Genomic DNA, 24,045 nt, shown 5'->3' with positions numbered 1-24,045 from the left:
CCTTGAAACTCACAGAAGTAGGTCTGCTTCTCTCTCCTCAGTCCCTCGATGCAGGGAGTCTGTTGCCAGCAGAGCTCCCTGAAAATAAAAAACCTAACTAAAATATTTTCTGACAGGAAACTCAGGAGAGCTCCCTGTAATGCACCCAGTCTCCTCTGGGCACAGTATCAAACTGAGGTCTGGAGGAGGGGCATAGAGGGAGGAGCCAGTGCACACCCATACCTAAAGTCTTTCTTAAAGTGCCAATGTCTCCTGCGGAGCCCGCCTATCCCCATGGTCCTTACGGAGTCCCCAGCATCCTCTAGGACGTAAGAGAAATGTTAAAACTGTTGCCCAAATACTAAGAAATTGTTGCGTGTTTACTGTATAAGTGTGTTTGTTGCAGATTTCCTGTATACAGTAAGTGTGTTTGTGTGTTGTGGGTTTCCTGCATAAACGTGCTTGTTTGTTGCGAGTTCCCTGCATACATGTGTTAGTTTCCTGCGTACAGTAAGTATGTTTGTGTGTTGCGGGTTTTTGGCATAAGTATGTTTGTGTGTTGCGGGTTTCCGGCATAAGTATGTTTGTGTGTTGTGGGTTTCCGGTATAAGTATGTTTGTGTGTTGTGGGTTTCCGGTATAAGTATGTTTGTGTGTTGTGGGTTTCCGGTATAAGTATGTTTGTGTGTTGTGGGTTTCCGGTATAAGTATGTTTGTGTGTTGCAGGTTTCCGGTATAAGTGTGTGTGTGTTGTGGGTTCCGGTATAAGCATGTTTGTGTGTTGCAGACTTTTGGCATAAGCATGTTTGTGTGTTGCAGGTTTCCAGTATAAGTATGTTTGTGTGTTGTGGGTTTTCCGGTATAAGTATGTTTGTGTGTTGCGGGTTTCCCGGTATAAGTATGTGTGTGTGTTGCGGGTTTCCCGGTATATGTATGTGTGTGTGTTGCGGGTGTCCGGCATAAGCATGTTTGTGTGTTGCGGGTTTCCAGTATAAGTATGTTTGTGTGTTGCGGGTTTTCCGGTATAAGTATGTTTGTGTGTTGTGGGTTTCCAGTATAAGTATGTTTGTGTGTTGCGGGTTTTCCGGTATAAGTATGTTTGTGTGTTGCGGGTTTTTCCGGTATAAGTATGTGTGTGTGTTGCGGGTTTCCCGGTATAAGTATGTTTGTGTGTTGCGGGTGTCCGGCATAAGCATGTTTGTGTGTTGCGGGTTTCCAGTATAAGTATGTTTGTGTGTTGCGGGTTTTCCGGTATAAGTATGTTTGTGTGTTGCGGGTTTCCCGGTATAAGTATGTTAGTGTGTTGCGGGTTTCCCGGTATAAGTATGTGTGTGTGTTGCGGGTTTCCCGGTATAAGTATGTTTGTGTGTTGCGGGTTTCCCGGTATAAGTATGTTTGTGTGTTGCGGGTGTCCGGCATAAGTATGTTTGTGTGTTGCGGGTTTCCCGGTATAAGTATGTTTGTGTGTTGCGGGTGTCCGGCATAAGTATGTTTGTGTGTTGCGGGTGTCCGGCATAAGTATGTTTGTGTGTTGTGGGTGTCCGGTATTAGTATGTTTGTGTGTTGCGGGTTTCCGGTATAAGTGTGTTTGTCTTCATTGACTCTTATGCCGTTACTTTGCACCACTTCATAAATAAGTTACGTGACACGGGCACGGCTGTTTCTGCGCCCATACTAGCAGACAGGGTGACTGGGGAGAGCACACAGAAAGACATTATAATAAACCTCTATGATACTTTGTGGCTTACAATTGTGTTTATGGGTTGTTGTTTTATTTTTTATAACGTTGATATATTGATGCCCATAATAAAATAATCTGTAGCTGCCAAATCACATAGTGTTTACTGAAGACAAATCTCAAACCCATGAGAGATATTTCTTGAGATCACTTCTGCAAAGACAAAGTGCTTGTCTTCCCTCTATTATCCCAGAGTTCAATTCCTTGATCTCCCTGGAAGGCACACAAGTGCCTCTGTCCCATCCAGGAAAATTGTAGTGGGACCGCTTAGCAGTAACCTGTCACCCATCCAGCGTTATTTCCCCCGGCCTCGCAAGTGACTGCTAACACTTATACACAATAAATGTGGATGCAGCACATACAAAACAAATGGCCTTTGTTATTCCGTGACATGTCTCTGGCACCTGAGAAATACCTATACAGAATGCAGAAGTCACAAAGACACTTGGGGGGAGATTCAAATGTTTGAAAAGTCAGTTGGGAGTCTGTTTTTTCCTATCAAATAGACAGGAAAAAACCACCGACTTTTCAAACATTTGAATCTCCCCCTTGGAGTGTGCTTTGTGTTCGGACGGTGGCTGTGGGACATTAGGTAGCAGTTAAGTTTCTTATAAAAATACATATGACACATAGTAAAGTCATTTGTGGTGTGTGTCCTGACACTTCTCCCAGTTTAATGTGTTTCTGTGTATCGGATACCCTGAGTTCTAGCAGACAGTTGGTCTAGTGTTACATGATGATATATGATGGGTGTGATGTTGTGAAAACTGCGGCACACCATGTAATACACCCGTAACCACTTATATCTCAGATAGGGAATATGGTTTCTAAAAAGATGAGAGTTTCTGAAAGCGAATAATGTTGTACATTGAAGTAAGCGCAGAAGACGGTAAGAGGAGCCCTCTCTGCCATCATCTAGGTGATGACCCTCATTAGACCTAGATAGTGCTGGCGTGTGTCATTTGTGGTGGGCTTCGTTGTATTGCTGCATTCAGTGTCAATCTACAAATGATATTAATAATTCTCCTCCAGTCTTCCTTCATTTGCTTTCCGCCCAGAAAGGGCATGTTGGTATGCCCACCCAAAGAGTACCCTGCTACTGATATACCCATAACGCAGGACACCAAGGGGGTGATTCTGAGTTGCTCACTCAGAGTACTGCCTCCAGTCACGCGATTAAGTGTCTGAGGTGGTCATTCCGAGTTGATCGCTCGCTAGCAGTTTTTAGCAGCCGTGCAAACGCTATGCCGCCTCCCACTGGGAGTGTATGTTAGCTTAGCAGAAGTGCGAACGAAAGGATTGCAGAGCGGCGGCAAAATATTTTTTGTGCAGTTTTAGAGTAACTCAATACCTACTCAGCACTTGCGATGACTTCAGACTGTTCAGTTCCTGTTTTGACGTCACAAACACGCCCTGCATTCGCCCAGCCACGCCTGCGTTTTTCCTGGCACTCCTGCGTTTTTACGAACACTCCCTGAAAACGATCAGTTGACACCCAGAAACGCCCACTTCATGTCAATCACTCTGCGGCCAGCAGTGCGACTGAAATACTTCGCTAGACCTTGTGTGAAACTACATCGGTCGTTGTAATATTACTTTGCGCGTGCGCATTGCGCCGCATACGCAGAAGTGCTGTTTTTTTGCCTCATCGCTGCACAGCGAACGAAAGCAGCTAGCGATCAACTCGGAATGACCACCTGAGTACGTAACCTGTTCAGCGACATACCCACAACACTGACATAACATACCCAAAAGACAGTACATCTCCGTGCGTGTGAATAGCCACAATTCTGAGACCGTGCGTCTTGATCGTTTCTGCGCCTCTGTGCATACACACCATGGGGCGCATGCGCTGTGCGACTTTATAGCAACCTAGACGCATACGCAGTAGAAACACAGTGAGTATTTGCGCAAATATCGCCATTGCGTGCAACTCCCAGGTTTCCGTGTGGTCTGGTAAGAAGCTAGAACTATCCATTACTTGTTGTGGGGAACTTGGTTGATAAAGTAATGGAGCCATTATAAATGTTGATGAAATTTTTCCGTATTCTATAATTGTATCATTTGTGGCGATTCACCTTATTAAACCACTTTTTTTTGTTCGTTGCCTGTACTGGTGAAGATCTTAATTTGTTTAGTGTCAACCTGAAAATTACTTTTAATAAATAATGACTCTACTCGTTACTCTTGGCTGAATTAACAGCATTGTTTGCCCAATGCGAAGCAATGCACTGGGGCCCCTACCCACCCATTCACGGGAATCAATTAAACAAAAAATCATAATATGCCCATCCTGTGGTCATGCACCGTCTCTCCACATGTTTCCATATAGTGAATGGCTCTCAGCACTCTGATTGGTGGATAGTTCCAGTCATCCACCAATCAGCATCCTGACAGTCATTCACTGTCTGGCTTCAGGCTGGGAGGCAGGTAGAGAATTGCACGAAGGCCCTTAGACTTGTGGGGCCCTGGGCAGATTCTGAGTGTGCCTATACGTTAAGATGGGCCGGATTCTGAGGTTTGCTCTGTGAAGATAATGAAATCATTTGGTAACAGAAGTTATGTATTTATCCTGTGTGTCTCCCCAGTTTGCACAGAGGAAATCATCTGAAGGGCGAGTGGTCCATATTTGCAACCTCCCTGAAGGAAGCTGCAATGAGAATGATGTTATTAATTTGGGATTACCTTTTGGGAAGGTCACAAACTACATCCTGATGAAATCAACAAACCAGGTAACATTGGCCAGTAAGAAATTTCTGTATTTAAAAAATGTATCAGAGCCTTGGTAGAAATGCAGAAATTGGAGCACAGCAGGTGCCACACAAAGGGGCATATTTATTAAACTTATAGGGTGAGATTCAAATGACATATCACGCCCAATTTCCTTTCTAAAATGATCTCCGTTATTGCACATATTGCGCCCATAGTGATCAGGTTTAGCTGTGTAAAAGGTTGGGTGCCTCCCTACTCCGGGGGTAGCAAGCTGAGATAATGATACCACGCCCCTGAGGGCAGAAACAGAACGGGTGTGGAAAGGGGTGGAAAAAATTGAATCCCGCCCATAGTGTGGGAAACTGCGGTGTGCTGGAGATCTTAGGGGTTGTAGTAACAAAGTAATAATATAATTACTCACCAAACCGCTAGCACTGTCTCGCATTATTACTGCAGATTCTCTCACTGCTGGGGTATGTATGCATACCTCCCAACTTTTGGCTTGAGTAAGCCGCGCGCCGATCCGAAAAGGGGGCGTGGTCTCATCCGAGTGGGCGTGGCCTTGATAAACGGGGCATTTTCCTGCCTTTTGGGGGCGTGGCCAGCGCTCCCCGAGCAGCTGGGCAGCCCCCGCTCCCCTCCTGCGGGTGATCAAAGGCTCTCCCAGCTGCCTCCCCCGCCCGCGGGACACTGCTGCCCGCGGGTGGGACAGCGGGACAGGGTCCGAATAGCGGGACTGTCCCGCTGAAAGCGGGACAGTTGGGAGGTATGTGTATGTAAATGAAATAACAGTTTACTGAGCGATTTCTTGTGTCATATTGTGGCTAGTAGGTATGTGCACAGTGTGTAATTGCAGGATGTTGCCATCACAGAATAGATCTGGAACTTTCTCTTATTCTGCACATTAATGCAGGCATTTCTAGAGATGGCGTACACAGAGGCTGCGGAGGCCATGGTGCAGTTCTACCAGGAGAAGCCGGCGGTGATAAATGATGAAAAGTTATTGATCCGCATGTCAAAGAGATACAGAGAGCTGCAGCTGAAGGTAAGAGACCGTATACAGTGATCTGATTGGGCTCGTCCTGATTGCTATACACAGTACAGATATATCTGCATACATCCTGCCTCAGTGCGCCACATAGCGGGAGATGCCTGGTGTAAGTGAGCTGACAGGTTCTGTGCAAATCCATTAGCATTGGGCGTCTTTTTCTGCCGGAAATTGGTCTTATTTGCATCGCTATGCGAATAGGACGCACAAGCAGACTCCGATGATTAAAATGATATGTGCCTGTAACTGCATACAAAATGGTACATTACAGTGTTTTCACGTTACACAGTAACGTACCATTTCGTATGCAGATACAGCCACAGTGAAACAGAATATAGGCATGCCGCATACTGTAGCATAAGCTGCTTGTGCGTCCTATTCACATTGTAATGTATAAAGTCGCACGTAAGGACACTCATCGCTTCCGAGTCATGGCACGGCATTACTAGAAGTGTTGTTTAATGTGCAGGGATGCTACATGTAAGAGGACGCATCACAGTTTTTTTATTATGCTACAGGCACAATGCTGTGACTTCTTAAAAAAAAAAGCCTATTATACTAAAAAAACATTTTATTCCAGTGGTATGCCCAGTGCTAATGCTTAACTCCTCGTGTGTGTGTGTTTCTCTGAAAAGTGCTTTTGCATTTTCCATTTTGTATTACTATTAAGAATTATTTAATCATAAGTAATAAGTAGGACTAACGCTTAACATTAACTTGTTCTTATTTTCAATTTCTTACTTTTGTATGTTTTAATTTGTTTAGTCCATCTACATATGTTCTGATGGAATAATAAGTAGTAAAAAATGTTATTTTATTGAAAGCTGTAAAAGAAATCATATCAAAGCCTAATAACTATGTTGGATTGTTCATGTTATCAAGCATTAAACATGGTTCATCAAGGTTTCTAATACATAGCAGTGTTTTACGGTATTAATAAGCAGGATTTTTCGTTTTAAGTAAACCATTAATGCAAAAAAAATAAAAATGAGTAACTGTCACCACATACATACAGTTTAGGCGTTACTCAAATTGTTGTTATATTCATGTCTTTGCATTACACATAATAGCTACTAATGCGTCAGCACTTATATTTACATCCTTCTATCTTTATGGTCTTCTCAGTATAAAGCAGTGACTGAGCGCTACCTAAATAGGACTTATGGGGAAGTTACTATCTCAGAGCAGAAGCCCCTCAGTATTAAGGCAGCTGTAAATGCATAAATCTCTCGTATGTCCCACCAGCTAAGGTCTCGCTAAAGCCAGTAACCCAGCATAGAGGATCTGGGTGACTGGTTCCATAGGCAGCTGGCAGGTGCACTGACGGCGAGTAGAGGAAACATGGGAGCTGCCCTAACTGAACTGCCCGCAAATACAAGACAGCAGAAGCATTGTATGCTCGCCCCATGCCATTATAGTAACTGACATGACCTTTCTCGCCCCGACTATCTCACCCTGCACGAGTGTTTACAGCTCTGCAGGAGCTCTGCTAACACATTACATAACATTGTACCCATGGTCCGCCCAGCGTAATGTCTGATGGACATCTATAATAGATCTGCATTTTTATAAGCCAATGGCAGAGAGCTGCTGCGGAAAGAGTCCTCGGTGGCGGGATACCAGCCACTGTGAAGGGTCACAGTTCTCTGTCTACAGGCCACCAAGCACCTGCGAGGCTGCCGCACCGGCACCTGTGAGGCTGCCGCACCGGCACCTGCGAGGCTGCCGCACCGGCAGTTAGTTTGAAAATGACTAGCGTGGAATGTGTGAGGACTCACAAGGAACCAGTTAGTCCCGCAGTGGGTTCCACAGCTGTGCAAGCGTTAAATTGTCTCTGCTAAATGCCCATGATATGTTACTATAATGTTATGGCTATCGCTTGGTGTAACGTATGCCTAGTAAACATTTCATCTGAAGAAAAGCTCAGGTTTTAGGAAGGGGATTCCAGCCTGCCCAGAGTTCACGGCAAGAAGTGGAAAGCCCCATTGGTGTTTGATGAGACACAGCTGTCGGTGGTATTATAGGAATATGTTATATAATTACATTTATTTTTATGTGTTTTTCTTAATCAGATCATTTTTTTAATTAGATATGTTTTGTTAGGAGTTTGTAATGTACTAATTTACTAATGACCATTTGGATTCAGTAAAGTGTCACAACAAAACTAACACACAAGAACACAATCTTTAGTCTTGCTGAAACTCAGTTCGGATTTTTCTAATTGTCGGGATGACCCGAGCACCTGCTAATCCTAAAACAGCCGGGTCGTTATCCCTGCCCCGCGCATTCCACGTCAGCTTCTCCAACACCACATAACATGCGTGTACATCACAAATACGACACAAATCGCACCATAAGCACAAATACAGGTATCCGGAAAACACTCACAGCTCAGTTCAACGGAACCATGGCTTGACTATATATATATATATATATATATATATATATATATACACACACACACATATTTTTTCGCATTTTCCTTCCCTTTAGCTCTTTGTTGGCTTTGTAATCCATACCAAAGAAAATTGCAGACACACGTGTAATCCCTTAGGAGATATCTTATTGAGTGTGGTCCTTGTAAACTGTTATATATATATATATATATATATATATATATATATATATATACATACATATACACACAAACACACGGGACGAAGGTGCGGCACTCCATGCATAAAGAATACGTCTCAATAGGCAAAAATAGCTGTCAACGTTTCAATGCCTTTATTTAGGCATTTTCATCAGCACATGATGAAAATACCTACATAGAGCCATTGAAACGTTGACAGCTATTTTTGCCTATTGAGACGTATTCTTTATGCATGGAGTGCCGCACCTTCGTCCCGTGTGTGTGTTTGTTTTATGGGGGCTACCAGCCAAGTATCCTCTTTTTAACATGGAGTGCCTGATTTGTGTTGGACTGTGTGTATATATATATATATATATATATATATATGTATATTTAACTTCATCATTGCGCTACGCGTTTGCCATCTTGTCATCTTTCTGGACTTTAAACAGTTTGTCACCTGTCCCTGGAGTCTGATTTGCGAGGCCGCTGGATGTACATCTGGAAAAAGTGCTACATGTATGTCACATTTTCCTGCGCTGTATGTCACATAAACCACCCAGGTTGTAACATTTCTGTCTTGGAGAAACTTGATGAGCAATATGTTTTACCCAAGGGCAGATATAGAGAATAGTAAATCACTGATGAGGTATTAATAGAGTGAACTTGACACTGTGAAGTCATGCAATTTGGTATACATTAAATGTTCATTAACCCCCGATGGGCAGCAGGGCTGAGCGAGGGCAAGCTGTTTTTAGCTTCTGTCTGTACTTGTGTTATACCAAATTTGCCAGGAAGAGCTGTGCATTCCCCAGCATTTAATTGTGGGGCATGGGCTGTTCCGTGGCAGCTGCACAACCTTCTGGGCTTTTCCTGGCCCGAGGGACTGCAGTGAGCATGTGCCGCTGATACAGAAACTGTGCATTGCAATTACTATGCGGCTTCATATCTGCCGGCTCTGTAAAAGGCTTTCCTTTTGACAGACCTTGCAATGGAAATAAACCCTCCAAATAAATTACTGTACAAGTTCTCTTAAAATAGACGGTATTCCAATTATAGGTGGGCACGGACGCCCGTATTTTGGTTTTGGTGCGAATCCATCATCACGTATTGGTTTAAGCAAAACCACCCTGAATATTTTGGTAAAGATTCGGTTTCTGGTTGTTTAAAAATCGATAAAATCGACAATCTGATAAAAATTGATACAAATCTATAAAAACAGCTAAAATCATGTAATTTTTGCAATCCAAAACCCGAAATTCGGATTTAAACTTGTGTTTTTCTGAACCGTGAGAAGATCTGAACCGGGTTTTCGTTCGGTTCAGATCCAGAAAATTTGTGTGGATTTGGATACCAGGAAAACCAAACCACTCATCTCTAATTCCAATACACCCTGCTAGAAAATAGCTCACAGAGGCGACAAATTAGGGAGTTGTCTTCACTTAAGGAATACTATGCAGAGACATTATATTTTTGTTCGGACCAACCAGCCATCCAGAAACCAAACACATATCCTGTGCCAAATATCCAGTTAAAACAAAAATATAATAGTGTACACTGTAGCAACAAATTTGGGTCCCCAAGAAAACAAACAATGGTGTAGATTTGTCAAGCCTTGGAGAGAATGATACAGTAATGCACACTGATAAATTACCAACCAATCAGCTCCCAACTGTCATCTTACAGGCTGTGTTTGAAAAATGACAGTTAGCAACTGATTGGTTGGTACTTTATCGCCGTAGAAATTGATCACTCTCTAAGGCTTGATAAATCTGGGCCAATATTCTGTTCATAGATTGATGTAACAACATTGATTATTTTATGTGGGTTTTTTTATTTTACATTCTTTATTGAAATTTTAAATTTTCCAAACCTACATCCAGAACAAAACCCAAATAAACAACAGATAAATTCAGCAACAAAGACAAAGGAGGAGAAACATAAACAGCAACATAAACAAAGGAGGAGAAACATAAACAGCAACATAAACAAAGGAGGAGAAACGTAAACAGCTACATAAACAAATGAGAGGAAACAAACAGCAACATAAACAAAGGAGGAGAAACATAAAATAACAGGCTGCAAAGTATCATAAGAGTAAACCCAATCATCTACTTCCCATCAGTCACAGGACAGACACACAAAGTAAAGGCACAATGGGGAACATGGACTTAGGGGTCATTTATCACATAATATTTGTGGGATATTCGCTGTAAACTGCCCTTTTTAGGAAATACCTGCATAATCCCAGATTATATCTGCTGCAGTCCCTCCATTTCCAACAGCAACCGTAGCCCAAATGCCGGGTCCCTTTACTAATTTACTGATGATTAAATATTGTACTGGTTTCTGTTTAGTCTCTTATTGAATGTTAAAATTGGTGCTTTCCCTTTGTAGAAGCCAGGCAAGACTGTTGATGCCATCATCTATGACTTACACACACAGAGGGAAAGAGACCTGTTTCGTGACACTGACAGGTAAGACAGGTTATGAATAAAATGGGGACTATACGGGTTTCTTTATCTGTACTGGTTGCTGACATGCTCACTTCTGTTTGCAGATATCGAAATGAAAGGACAAGATCACGCAGCCCCGTCAGCCGATCTTTGTCTCCAAGGTCACACACTCCAAGCTTTACATCATGTAGCTCCACTCACAGCCCCTTGGGGGCATCTAGGGCAGAATGGGGGAATGGAAGGGAGTCCTGGGATCAAGCGGCGTATGGTAGGTATGAGGATGACCGAGAAAAAGGAACACGGAGGGACAATGGAGAAGAGAACAGGGACAGGACAGACCACTGGGTTCACGATCGAAGGCATTACTCCAGACAGACCAACAAGCAAGTGCTTGATGATCGAATTGATGGGCCTAGAGGGCACAGGGAAAAACAATGCAACCCTCACTCATCGTCCAGATATAAGGGCAAAAAGGTGGAGAACAACAGGAAAGAGTCCAGCACAAAACCAGAGACAAGATCGCCGGATACAGCCGGACAGACAAAGAGGAAAGAAGATGGCAAGTTACGAGAAACCAAGGATAGCCATACGGAAGACATAGGCAGGAAAGATGAGTCGGAGTCTAAACCAAGTAAAGAGAACACTGAACCTGTGGAGAGCACACAGCAGAATGCGGATAAGAAAAATAAAACACCTGAAACAATTGAGGACGTTAAAGAAAATAAAGACGGTGAACAGGTAACTGGCACACCCGTGAGGAAATTGTTAGAATATTAGTGAGCTAAACAGATAGAAACAAGGGTTTAATCTTAAACTTTAGATAAACGTAACCACTGAGCCCCGATAAATCTAACCACTGAGCCCGATATATCTTACCACTGAGCTCCGACAAATCTAACCACACAGCCCTTATAAATCTAACCACTGAGCCCGATATGTCTAACCACTGAGCTCCGATAAATCTAACCACACAGCCCTGATAAATGTAACCACTGAGCCCGATATGTATAACTACTGAGCTCCGATAAATCTAACCACACAGCCCTGATAAATCTAACCACTGAGCCTAATATGTCTAACCACTGAGCTCCAATAAATCTAACCACACAGCACTGATAAATCTAACCTCTGAGCCCGATATGTATAACTACTGAGCTCCGATAAATCTAACCACATAGCCCTGATAAATCTAACCACTGAGCCCGATATGTCTAACTACTGAGCTCCGACAAATCTAATCACACGGCCCTGATAAATCGAACCACAGAGCCCCTGGAAAATTGCCTGCACTAGCACTGAGAAGTCCTACAAGGTCGCATTCTCCAATTTGTATGAACAGGTAGAGGGGTGTGTGATGGATGTGAATAAAATAAGGACATAGTAGTCTTTATTTTGGTGTAGTGCTGAATTAGAAAATATGACTGTATACATGGAAGTACACCTTTTCAGATTTATTGCAGTGTAAAGCAAGTTTGTGTGTAAGTGCACTGTGGTTATTGTCTTTCTGACCCACTGATTTGCTGTGATTACTTTTCCATCAGACTGTAAATAAAGGAGAAACGATTAACCACAACTCAGTGCCAAGCCGAGCCAAGAAGGACTTGGAAGAACCAGATATTGAACCTGCAATTAGACAGAAAGTAAGTAGAAAAAAATTCACAGATCTGATTTTCCCTATCTCCATCATTGTATTCCTCCAATGTAAAGTCGGAAACGCACACAAAGGGGCATAGTTATTAATTTTCCGGTCTTAAGTATAATTTGTTATCACCGTTATTCATGGCAATAATAAATTATGATTTGTACAAATATATGAAAAGACACCTGTAGGGACAATGGCTCTGAAAGGAGCCCGTCCCTGCAGTGTATAAGTAGTGTCTCCTTCACTGCTTCTCTGGGGCGCTGTGCACTGATTCTTTGGGGCACTGTGTACCGCTTCCCTGGAGAGCTGTGCACCGCTACTCTGGGGATGTGCACTGATTCTCTGGGGCGCTGTGCACTGTTTCTCTGGGGTGCAGTGCACTGCTTCTCTGGGGTGCAGTGCGCTGTTTCTCTGGGGCGCAGTGCGCTGCTTCTCTGGGGCGCAGTGTGCTGCTTCTCTTGGGCGCAGTGTTCTGCTTCTCTGGGGTGCTGTGTACTGCTTCTCTGGGGCGCTGTGTACTGCTTCTCTGGGGCACTGTGTACTGCTTCTCTGGGGCACTGTGTACTGCTTCCCTGGGGCGCTGTGTACTGCTTCCCTGGGGAGCTGTGCACTGCTTATCTGGGGAGCTGTGCACTGTTTCTCTGGGGCTGTGCACTTTCTCTGGGGCGCTGTGCACTGTTTCTCTGGGGCGCTGTGCACTGTTTCTCTGGGGCGCCGTGCACTGCTTCTTTGGGGTGCAGTGCACTGCTTCTCTGGGGCGTTGTCTAATGCTTCTCTGGGGCACTGTGCACTGCTTCTCTGGGGCGCTGTGCACTGCTTCTCTGGGGCGCTGTGCACTGCTTCTCTGGGGCGCTGTGCACTGCTTCTCTGGGGCATTGTGTACTGCTTCTCTGGGGCGCTGTGGACTGCTTCTCTGGGGTGCAGTGCACTGCTTCTCTGGGGCGCAGTGTACTGCTTCTCTGGGGCATTGTGTACTGCTTCTCTGGGGCACTGTGTACTGCTTCTCTGGGGCGCTGTGCACTGCTTCTCTGGGGCGCTGTGCACTGCTTCTCTGGGGCAATGAGCACACTACTGCACTTGTGCGATCTGCAGATCCCTCTCCCTGTACTTTTTTCTATATATTTCTTATAGGCTACAACAGACCAACGTCATCCTCAGATGGTGTTAGCTACTGGGGCCATTGCAGAGCTTGGTAAATTTGGCCTAAAAGCAGCCCCTGTAGAAACCTATGGAGCTGCTTTTGCGAGCATTAAGAGGAGCCTGCAGCAGATATCTCCAATATGTGCTGTGGTCCCCGGCTACCTAAATTCGGGGAATGCTTATTATTTGTGGGTACTCCCCGAAATGACCAGTATATCCTGCAAATAAATAATTGATAAATAGCCACAACGGTTGCTGCGGACATTATACATTTTGTGGTGTGTTCGCTATAAATGCCCAGCTCTCTACACACTCCTCCTGTTCCATGGCCCTGCCATTTAACTTAATACTAATTCTTTGAAGTTTACATTTTGGTCATTGGTGTTCTTGGGGAGACCACGGGCACGACTTACTATAACCTCGCACAAGGGGTTTAATTAACCCTTTCTTGATGGCAACTCATAGACTGTAACAAAATAAACATTAAGCAATGCCCTATGATCCCTTCGTGTAATCCCGCAAGCCTTTAGCAGAGTTACTAACATGCCCTTTAATCTAATAATAAATCAACAATTTGCCGTGTTAAACCACCAGTCATTAAGAGATGGTATTGCATGAACTTAAGCATTTAGAGCCTAAAAAAAGAACTGTACCCATTGATGAAAATGATCCGTTGACTTGCGTCCCAGCCTATGTTATTTCATCTCTAGCAGTCGAATTTGATATATAGTTGACACTGGTTTGCATAGCTGTTGTGTAAGGAAATTGCCCTGCATTAACCTTGCCTTGTTCCTTTGCTTTACACTGTTTTCTCTTACGTGTTTGCTGCATATATAAATTACATTTGCGTGACTTCCTAGGCAGTATTAGCTGGAAGGCACACGTGATTAATATGTCAGACAGCGCACGCATATTACACAGTCTGCGTGTCTAGATACAACTATATATGTTCCCTTACCGCAGATTTACGGTCGGTGACACTGCAGTATATTGCATTTATTCTGGTAGCAAACGGTAAATGATATATTTGTGTCTAAAGAATATTTGTGTCTGAGAAAAATGTCCTGGGAATACCTCCAGCTCTCTCTCTCTCTTTCTAATCATGAGCTGGGGGGTCAGATGTATCAATATCTGTGTGGGCAGATGAAGTGGCCTGGTAAGCACGGACGGTAGCTGCTAGGGCAGGACTGAAATCCAGATTATTAGACAGCCGCGCCTGACAATATTGCCACAGATGTAACCGTTGGAGATTCTTATGTCTCAATCCTAGTTTACATCGGGTCTTGCCAATGAGACTTTAAAGGTAAACTATGTTGAAACATTTTAAGACCGTGTGATTTATATACAAAGCGTCGGGTTGTAAAACTCAGCTCTTCTGAACATGTTCTGCTCAAAATGTAAAAGGACAAAGATTTTACTAGCCGTGTCTTGCTAGTAAAAGCATTGCACTTTAAAATTTTGGTCATAAACACAATGAGAAGTGCGAGTTTTACAACCCGGCGCTTCATAAATAAACCCCCAACACATATAATTGTTACGAGCCGATGGCTCATTTCTCTTCCGAGCCGCCGGCTCATTTTCCACAGCTGCCCAGCCATTGCTGGGCAACCGGGATGCGGAAGAGCTTCCGCCCGGAGGTTTCCTGTAGTCACCTAGCTCCATTGTACACTTTAGGATTGATAGAGAGTATGTACGTGCAGCGTTCAGCTGCCTAGGATGTTAATGTAGGAGGCTGGCTGCATTAGAGGGGTTTGATTGGTTAGGGCAGCTTTATATTCCCAGCATGCCTGTCACTCTTTGCTGGTCATAGTTCCAAGTTGCAGCGGGAGCCCTTGACACTTGGGTCTAGTCTCAGTCTGTGGATTTCTCCTCTTCCCTGTCAGCACTCATCTCCAGACAGTTTTCTTGTGCCCAGCCTTTATTCTGTACCAGAGTTTGATTAGTATTTTCTGCATTTCTTACTTTATGCCCTAGGTTAATTCTGCTGTACACTTGTGCACTCGTGTCTAGCAGAAGTCACTGCTTCTCCCAGTCCGGGGGGCAGCTCCCTGGTTCATGGTTCTTTAGTTAATTATTCCCTCAGTATCTTCCACCCAGTCTCGTTACTTCCCTCTTTCCCTTGTACCTCAGCCCTGTCTCCCATCGTTTGCCTTCCCTTTGCCTCACTCTTCCCAACTCCTCTTTTGCTTTCGTACTCTTTCTCTCACCGGCATTGATTCAGGGCGCTCTGGGGTTGAGCTCATACTATCGTCAGTGGCGTAAGTCCTGGTTGGCATCCCAGTACCGTTAGGCGCATAGAGCCTGATGGGAAAAGTGACTCTTATAGGCTAGAAGACTTGCTGGCATGTTCTATGGGACTCAACCCTGGGAGGGCAGGGGTCACTGCCAGAAGATCCTCTGAGTTCTCGGATTAAACCAAAGGAAGACTCTCCAGTTGTAACAATAATCAGTGTGCACTGGTGGTAAGTCTAACTGCAAATTCTAAGAAGGCTTATGTACTTTACTACAGGTATAGTATATACACATGACCTGCCTAATAGGTAGCACTAATTAAGAGCCCTCAAATTCTTTGGTGCTGATGTGCAGTTGGTGCTTTACTGGGTCTGGAGCCTGTTAATAAGTCATATATTTATTAGAAATCGTGAAGCAGAGAATTTGGTGTCAGAAATAACTCTAGGTCCATCTATGCATGTTGTTTGTTTTTCAAATGAGACTTTCGGACATGTAAAAAGTGCAGTCTGATGGATGCACATATAGTGTGGTTAGTGAAGGAACAGTCAGTCACTAGCTAGAGCGGGCACAAGCCTGATCATATATTGTTAAGGGTAAAAGTGATGTAATGATCTTTGGAATCCTTTACGTGTTTCTCTGTGACTAGCACAGTTTCATCAGAATGGAAAGTGATGGTGGACAAAGAAAAGAGTCGTTATTCAAGAACCCTTATGGAAACACTGTATTCTGTTTTTAGTAAATAAATGAGTAAGCATGTGTGTTGATATCCTGCTAATAATATAAATACAAAATAACCATTTACAGAGAAATATTTGAACATTCTAGTGTGATACTGTAGTTTTTAACTAAAGTCAATATCAGTGAAAAGTAGACAAGACAGATAACATCTGTATTAGGTGTATGTATGCACAGATCAAGTGAGAGAGCCACATAGCTATAGTAAACTGATCATGCTCCTCATTTGCTGTTTATGTGAGCAATACAACCAGAAGTATGGGGGGGGTGGGGGTTCACAAATCTCCTTCTTTAAGTACAGAAAGATGTTCAATTGATGTAGGGAGGTGCATGAGTAAATAAAGGTACAGATGGAGCCTTGCTCATCTAGCCTTCTCTGGTGTGCCATGGTGCACCAAGGCTTATTAGCATAAGCCTTTCATCTATTGTTCTCAGCTGCAATACAATACAGAGAGAACAATACAGCAGGTGATTAAGTCATTACAGCAGGGGATTAAGTCCGACAATACTGGCTCAATCCTATTAAAGGGATAGTTGAGCAGGGCTCCATCTGTATAACACAAGTGGATACAATTACAGTACAGGGCGAGTCTCCCACTTCTGAAATACAGATTTTCTTTTCAGCCTGACTGAGACAGTGACATCTTTGCTTTCAGAAAGTTAAGGATTCACAGACTTTGTTTAATGCACAAAATGATCCAAGCTATCAGGCTGTGTGTATAAGGTGTATATGATACATACTGTAAATGCATGCTGTGTTTAGACTTGGGTCCCATGCCCAAGATCTCTAATTGTGGTATGCAAATATTCCCAAATACGGAAAAAGCCAATATCGATAATACTTCTGATCCCAAGCATTTTGGATATGAATGACTCAACCTGTACTACAATAATTGCAAATAAGGGCAGGTGAATTACACAACATATTTGTGGCAGCCTCTAGGTAATAATCTGCGCTGTTACTACCCCTCCCCCACCCCCCACACACAAATCCGTGAGAATCAGCCCCATGTGATGGCAAGTAGAAGCAATGGCCCTCATTCCGAGTTGTTCGCTCGCTAGCTGCTTTTAGCAGCATTGCACACGCTAAGCCGCCGCCTACTGGGAGTGAATCTTAGCTTATCAAAATTGCGAACGAAAGATTAGCAAAATAGCGAATAGACACTTCTTAGCAGTTTCTGAGTAGCTCCACACTTACTCGGCATCTGCGATCAGTTCAGTCAGTTTCGTTCCTGGTTTGACGTCACAAACACACCCAGCGTTCGGCCAGACACTCCCGCGTTTTTCCCAGAAACGGTAGCGTTTTTTCGCACACACCCATAAAACAGCCTGTTTCCGCCCAGAAACACCCACTTCCTGTCAATCACATTACGAACACCAGAACGAAGAAAAAACCTCGTAATGCCGTGAGTAAAATACCTAACTGCATAGCAAATTTACTTGGCGCAGTCGCAGTGCGAACATTGCGCATGCGCATTAGCGACTAATCGCTCTGTTGCGGGGGAAAAATTACGAGCGAACAACTCGGAATGACCCCCTATGTACTCTAGTGTGCAAAAATCCGTGCATGTGCCAAACAGTGAGCAAATCGCGTAGGAGTCATATATTCATAGGCAGCAAGTTGTCACAAATCTACAAATAAATAATATACTGTATGTATTCCAAAACCAAACCTAAAAGCATATAGTAAATTAATATTACTAGGTATTGAGATTCTTAACCTGAATGGGTTAAAGTTTACCATAAGAACTGGCGCTTAGGCACTTAAAATGAGCGATTATTAAGCCAAGAAACACAGAATATCACATTCCTAAATACCTTTATTTAGTCATGCTTCTCCCTTTACCATTTGTACATCTCTATGCATTAGAAGGGGATTGTTGGACACCAAAACATTTGTTTCTTTTACGAGATCCCCCTGCATGTCTGTATTGCTCAAATAATCGCTCTAAAGAGCGTGCTTTAATTCAAGAGTTTATTGGTATAAAAAAAACTCTTTCTCCATAAAGAATTTAGGGGGACATTTACTAAGCAGTGATAAGAGCGGTATGGAAATTATAGATGTTACTTCAGTGCTGATTGGTTGCCATGGGCAACTTCTCCACTGACTCACTTCTCCGCTCTTATCACTGCTTAGTAAATGCCCCCCTTAATCAGTTCTCAGGCATGTTCTATACATCTTTCTGGGTTGCGGTCAAATTACCTACAATCAAAATCCCGATGGTCAAAATACCAACAACCATTGACCGACGGTCAAAATCCCGACATGGTAAAAATACCAACATTTAAAATACTGACAAGGTCAAAATACAAACATTTAAAATGTTGACAGGTCAACACCCCCAGCAAGTGGATTGAACGCAAAGGGTGTTCAGATTAATGAAAAGCATTTCCGATGGCTACTGCCGGGGACACAGATCAAAATTGCATGGAGATCCATGCAATTTTGATGAAGGCTTCTTGGTGGTAACTGGGGATGGTGGGGGTGGGGGGGGGGGGGGAGTTGCTAACAGGTGAGGGTGTGTCTCGGGTGTGTCAGTAACACCCGAGACACACCCTCGCTACTGCAACTGCATCCACCTCTGAATCGCCCCTCCAACCTCCTATTACTATATTCATACACCTAACTTATGAGCTATCAGTCATAGTGCGATTGGTGTGCACTAGGGAGGCCAATCCCGGGATCGGCGGGATCCCGGGATTTAGGCCCAAAAACGGCCGGGATTCAGTCCCGGGATTGGAAGCTCCAATCTCGGGGATTGAGGGATCAGCGTTGAGCGTTCTCAGGACGCTCAGACGCTGCCCGGCTCCCTCCTCTCGGCTCCCCCTGCGCAGCGTGACCTGGGCCTGTGAGGTCACGCTGCGCTGTCAGCAGCCGCAGAGCAGGAGGTACGGCGGTATTCACCCGCTGCCTCCTCCCGCCTCCCCCACACTTACCCGCCGGCTCCTCCTGCACTTACCCGCCGCCTCCTCCCGGCTTCCCTGCACTCAACCACCGGCTCCCCTGCACTACCCCGCCGCCTCCTCCTACCCAGATACCCAGCTGTGCAGGTTTGTACTTTTTTTAATGTCTGCAGGGCAGGTGGGGAGGGACGTGGGGGATGGCCGGAAACAGTTGAAAGCCAATCCCGGGAATCCCGGGATTGACCATTTTTCAATCCCGATACCCGGGATTGAAAAAATGGCCCGGGATTGGCCTCCCTAGTGTGCACCTTGTCAATAATAACTTCTAGTTGAATCCCCTTATATTTAAATCACACATTGCTCAGCATGCCATGCAGGGAACTTGAACTCACAACCTCATACACCAGAGTCACACACAATTTCACAATCTACAGTTGTCCCTGTGATTTAGGATTTGAGGACTGTCGATCATCCAAGACTTTTCCCGGCATTCCCACAAGTTGTTTGACTACATGGACACCCACGGCGAAGGAGCTTTGACATTATTTCAGGGGCTCTCTTTTATATGAGTGATTATCTGATTGGTACTTAGAGAGGGTTGAGTGATTAGGTCATCAGTAATGGGACGCATAAGTAAGACCTGAAAATCTGATTTCGAGATGTAGCGCCCCTGCTTTTATACTATATTTACTAATCAGAGTCCTATAACGTGGTTATCACCTTTGCAGGAGCAGGACTGGGAGAGTGGAAGTGAGCTGGAAGGAGACAGCTGGTACCCAGCAAACATGGAAGAACTTGTTACTGTGGATGAGGTCGGAGAGGAAGATCTAATTGTAGAACCAGACATTACTGAGCTTGAAGAAATTGTTCCGGTGGTGGCAAAGGACAACGAGAACTGCATTCAGATGTGCGCACTTGGGATAAACGCCGTCGATTTGCAATGCCGATATAATCAGAGAACCAGGAGTGCGTGTTCCTCTGTAGTGATGAGCTGTGCGTCGCTTAGAGTAAGTGCAAGCCCAGCCAGCAGCTGCTGCGACCCAGCTGTCAACGTGCCAGATGTAAACGCAGAATCCGAAGAGAAAGGCGGTCAGCTGGAGAGAAATGCCAAAAGTCCTGAGAGACTCCATGGGAAGGAAAGTGCGAGAGAGAGTATAGGTGACATCACGGACCCGGAAAAGACTGCTGTAGAGCTGTATAAGAGAATGGACTCTCCGCCAGACAGGAATGTGATAATGATGGAGGTGCACATAAAAGAGGACAGACGTAATAAAAGGGAGCGAGAAATCTCAGTTTCTGGTATGGTCCACGACAATGTGTCACATTTAGATGTAACTTATATGAGATATAGAATGTGGCATGTATGCTAGGATGTCATCGTTACAAATATCTTCATTTTATTTCATTATGCCCATGGTGTTATTCATTAGAGGGATGAAAGGAACAGTGCAGTGTCATCATCTCTCCCCAGGTAGAAATACGTGTATTATATGGTTTTATGTTGTGCTCATATCCTGGGACTTGTGTAGCTATTTACGAATAATCTTCTGGGCCAGTACACGGGTCCTCTGTACTAAGCACATGTGACCACACAATTAGGCCCGTCCCCTCTGGTTCTCATCACTGGTGGACTGATCACAGCAGGTGGGTACCAGTATTATCTCTCTTTCTGAGACCCTTCTCATTAATCCAGTACAGCTGTCCGATTGCCGGTGTATATTCTACCTCTATTAGGGCACATTTGAATAGCTATTCACTGTTGGGGTTACCTAAGCACAGTGGTTCTTAACTCTTGTCTGCAAGAACAGTTCATGTTTTTCTGCAAGAACAGGTCATGTTTTCAGGATTTCTATCTGTGGAAGCCGGTGAGATAATTACTGACCCAGCATGATACATGAACTCCCCTGTGCATGATTAAAGAAATCTGGAAAACATGAAATAAAGAAATCCGGAAAACATGAACTGTTGGGGGTACTTGAGGACTGGAGTTGAGAATCACTGCCTTAGGATATTTAGGACCATAGATAATGAGCCTGCTGGGCTGGGTAATAAATAAATAAGAGGTGGTAATTATATAGAACTACTTGTTTGATTTAAAAACTCTCTCTGTCATCAGAAGTGAAACCTGAAGTGCCAGAACTAGATCCAAAGGAAACACATTTGTCACCTTCATGGGAGCAGGATGATGTCTTTACTGAGCTAAGCATCCCTCTTGGTGAGTATGGGACCCTTGGGATGTTATATGCTAAATAACATAGATAGATAGATAGATAGATAGATAGATAGATAGATAGATAGATAGATAGATAGATAGATAGATAGATAGATAGATAGATAGATAGATACAGGTGTAGCTGCAGAGAAGCTGCTTGTGCTTCCTATTTCATTACATTGCATCAAAAGACACAAAAATAGATGCTCTGCACTACCGAGTCCCGCCACGGCATGGCGCGACTTGAAGGGCTGTTTAGCGTGACTGGAAGGATGTAAGAGGACATACACATATGTAGATAGATAGATAGATAGATAGATAGATAGATAGATAGATAGATAGATAGATAGATGAAGTGAGTGCATTATAATTGATCCATTTACCAGTATGATGGTAAATTTCTAGCATACTCTTGATTAAACAGTTACAATAGGCAAACGCAGCGGGAGCTTCTGGTTGCACGGAAACCCCCTCCTCTTGACAAGTGGCTTAAATTATGACAACAATAGCAATTGTATATAATACGATTATTAGAGCTGCAGCCACATCATGCAGTTTAAGGGACAGAGCGGAGCTGCTGCACATGCCCAGTGGTAGCAGCTTCTACCAAGTTTGCTGTGTGTGTGGATCTGAGTCCTCAATCAGTGCACTGGACCAGAGAGCAGCTACCAGGAAGAAGAGATAGGAGCCTAAACATGAGGTGGGAGAATGTGTGCTTAGAAAGTGCAGTACTGGTTCTGTTATGTTTGTTTGTGTATTTATTTATTATGGTCTGATTAACCTTTTCCTGACCACTTATTTATATTATATTATACAGCTTATACTATAGACCATCTATAGTGTTAAATATTAATACTGTATTACATACAGCATCCAGTGTATAAAAAGACCAAAGTGTACATTAATGTCCAGGGTCGTTACTAGGTTCTTCTGCAGCTCCCCTAGACTGCCGCACTTGCTCCAATGTTCTGCAGAGTGGGGATTGTGGATTACATTAGGAAACCCCCCTTTAGAAATCCTGCATTTGCCACAGGACCCTCTACATAACTAAGTAGTTTGAGAATGTGACCTCATACAGTTTACTAGTTGTATAATTACTTGTTCTCATGTGATTGTAATGCCGTTATAAAGGTGTGGAATTTGTGGTCCCAAGAACTGGCTTCTACTGCAAACTCTGTGGCCTCTTTTACACCAGTGAAGAAGCAGCGAAAACATCTCACTGTAGGAGCCGAGTGCACTACAAAAACCTCCAGGTATTTATTACCTACTAACTACACAGTAACCAGTCATAGGAGATGGGTGAGATTTATACAGTGCTGTCCTCAACTTTAGTAGGTGGTCTCTAAGACTTGGAGGAAAGAGGATCTGAGCTACAGACGGTATGTAGTCATTTTGTCAACATTCTGATCATGCCAAGATTTTGGTGTTGGCATTCTGAATTTCCACATTTCATGCTACACCCCTCCAGGCTATGGGGGAGATTTATCAAAGCTTGGAGAGTAATCAAGTGGAGAACGATAAACTACCAACCAACCTACTTCTAACTTATTTTCAAACACAGCCTGTAACGTGGGAGTTAGAAGCTGACATTTACTAAGCAGTGATAACTAAGAGCGGAGAAGTTGCCCCATCAACCAATCAGCAGCTCTGTATAATTTTATAGTATGCAAATTATAGATGTTACTTCAGTGCTGATTGGTTGCCATGGGCAACTTCTCCACTGGCTCACTTTTCCGCGCTTATCACTGCTTAGTAAATGTCCCCCTATAAGTTTTGATAAATCTAGCCTTATACACCCGAGCCACCAACTTGCAGCAGATCAAATCTGTGTGCTCTCTGCATTACAAATATATATTGTTAATGTGAAACGAATGAAAGATAAGAAAACATGTATTTTTTTTCCCCCTCATGGCAATCGTTCTTGTCCAATCTGTTTGTAAAGATACAATGGGCTGTCGCTAGAGGAAACAATGGTTCCTAATCGTTGGGCATTCACATATTTATTTATTTATTAGCAGTGTCTTATATAGTGCAGCATATTCCGTTGCGCTTTACAATTATAACAACAGTTATAGAACAGAACTGGGTAAAAACAGACAGACATAGAGGTAGGAAGGCCCTGCTCGCAAGCTTACAATCTATAGGGAAATAGACATTGATACACAAGGATAGATGCTACCTATTGCATAATGGTCCACCAGATTGCTAGGTTCTTAATGGGTTGTATGATATGATCACCCAACAATGTTGGCCTGGGGTCAGGAGGGTGTGAGAGTAAAGAAAGACAAGATATGTGATGTTATGTGGACTGTACAGAGTGGATGTAACTGGATAGGGAAGCACTGAAGGTTATGTGGGTGGGTCTGGAATTTGATAGGCTTGTCTGAAGAGGTGAGTTTTCAGGGAACGTTTAAAGGTTTGGGGACTAGAGGTGAGTCTTATTGTGCGTGGGAGGGCATTCCACAGAGTGGGTGAAGCCCGGATAAAGTCCTGTAATTTTGAGTGTGAACAAGTAATGCGTGTGGATGAGAGACGCAGATCTTGTGCAGAGCGGAGAGGTCGGGTTGGGAGATATTTTGAGATGAGTGAAGAGATGTATGTTGGTGCAGTTTGGTTAATAGCCTTGTATGTCAGTAAAAGTATTTTATATTTAATACGGTAGAATACCGGTAA

The 24,045-nt window shown here is 43.7% G+C and overlaps 1 protein-coding gene across 1 annotated transcript in view; it reads left to right on the top strand.

The window, feature by feature from the left end:
* The window catches only part of RBM20 (RNA binding motif protein 20), a 372,020-nt gene that overhangs the window by 254,461 nt on the left and 93,514 nt on the right, over positions 1–24,045 (top strand). The window contains exons 6-13 of the mRNA XM_063962633.1: positions 4,305–4,448; positions 5,342–5,473; positions 10,449–10,528; positions 10,612–11,245; positions 12,049–12,147; positions 19,889–20,459; positions 21,277–21,375; positions 22,504–22,625. Coding sequence (XP_063818703.1) covers positions 4,305–4,448; positions 5,342–5,473; positions 10,449–10,528; positions 10,612–11,245; positions 12,049–12,147; positions 19,889–20,459; positions 21,277–21,375; positions 22,504–22,625 — 1,881 coding nt within the window. The remainder of the gene's footprint in view (positions 1–4,304; positions 4,449–5,341; positions 5,474–10,448; positions 10,529–10,611; positions 11,246–12,048; positions 12,148–19,888; positions 20,460–21,276; positions 21,376–22,503; positions 22,626–24,045) is intronic.

The sequence above is a fragment of the Pseudophryne corroboree genome, chromosome 3 (genome assembly GCF_028390025.1).
Source record: "Pseudophryne corroboree isolate aPseCor3 chromosome 3, aPseCor3.hap2, whole genome shotgun sequence".
NCBI lineage: Eukaryota > Metazoa > Chordata > Amphibia > Anura > Myobatrachidae > Pseudophryne > Pseudophryne corroboree.
This window is presented reverse-complemented; position numbering and strand designations above follow the sequence as displayed.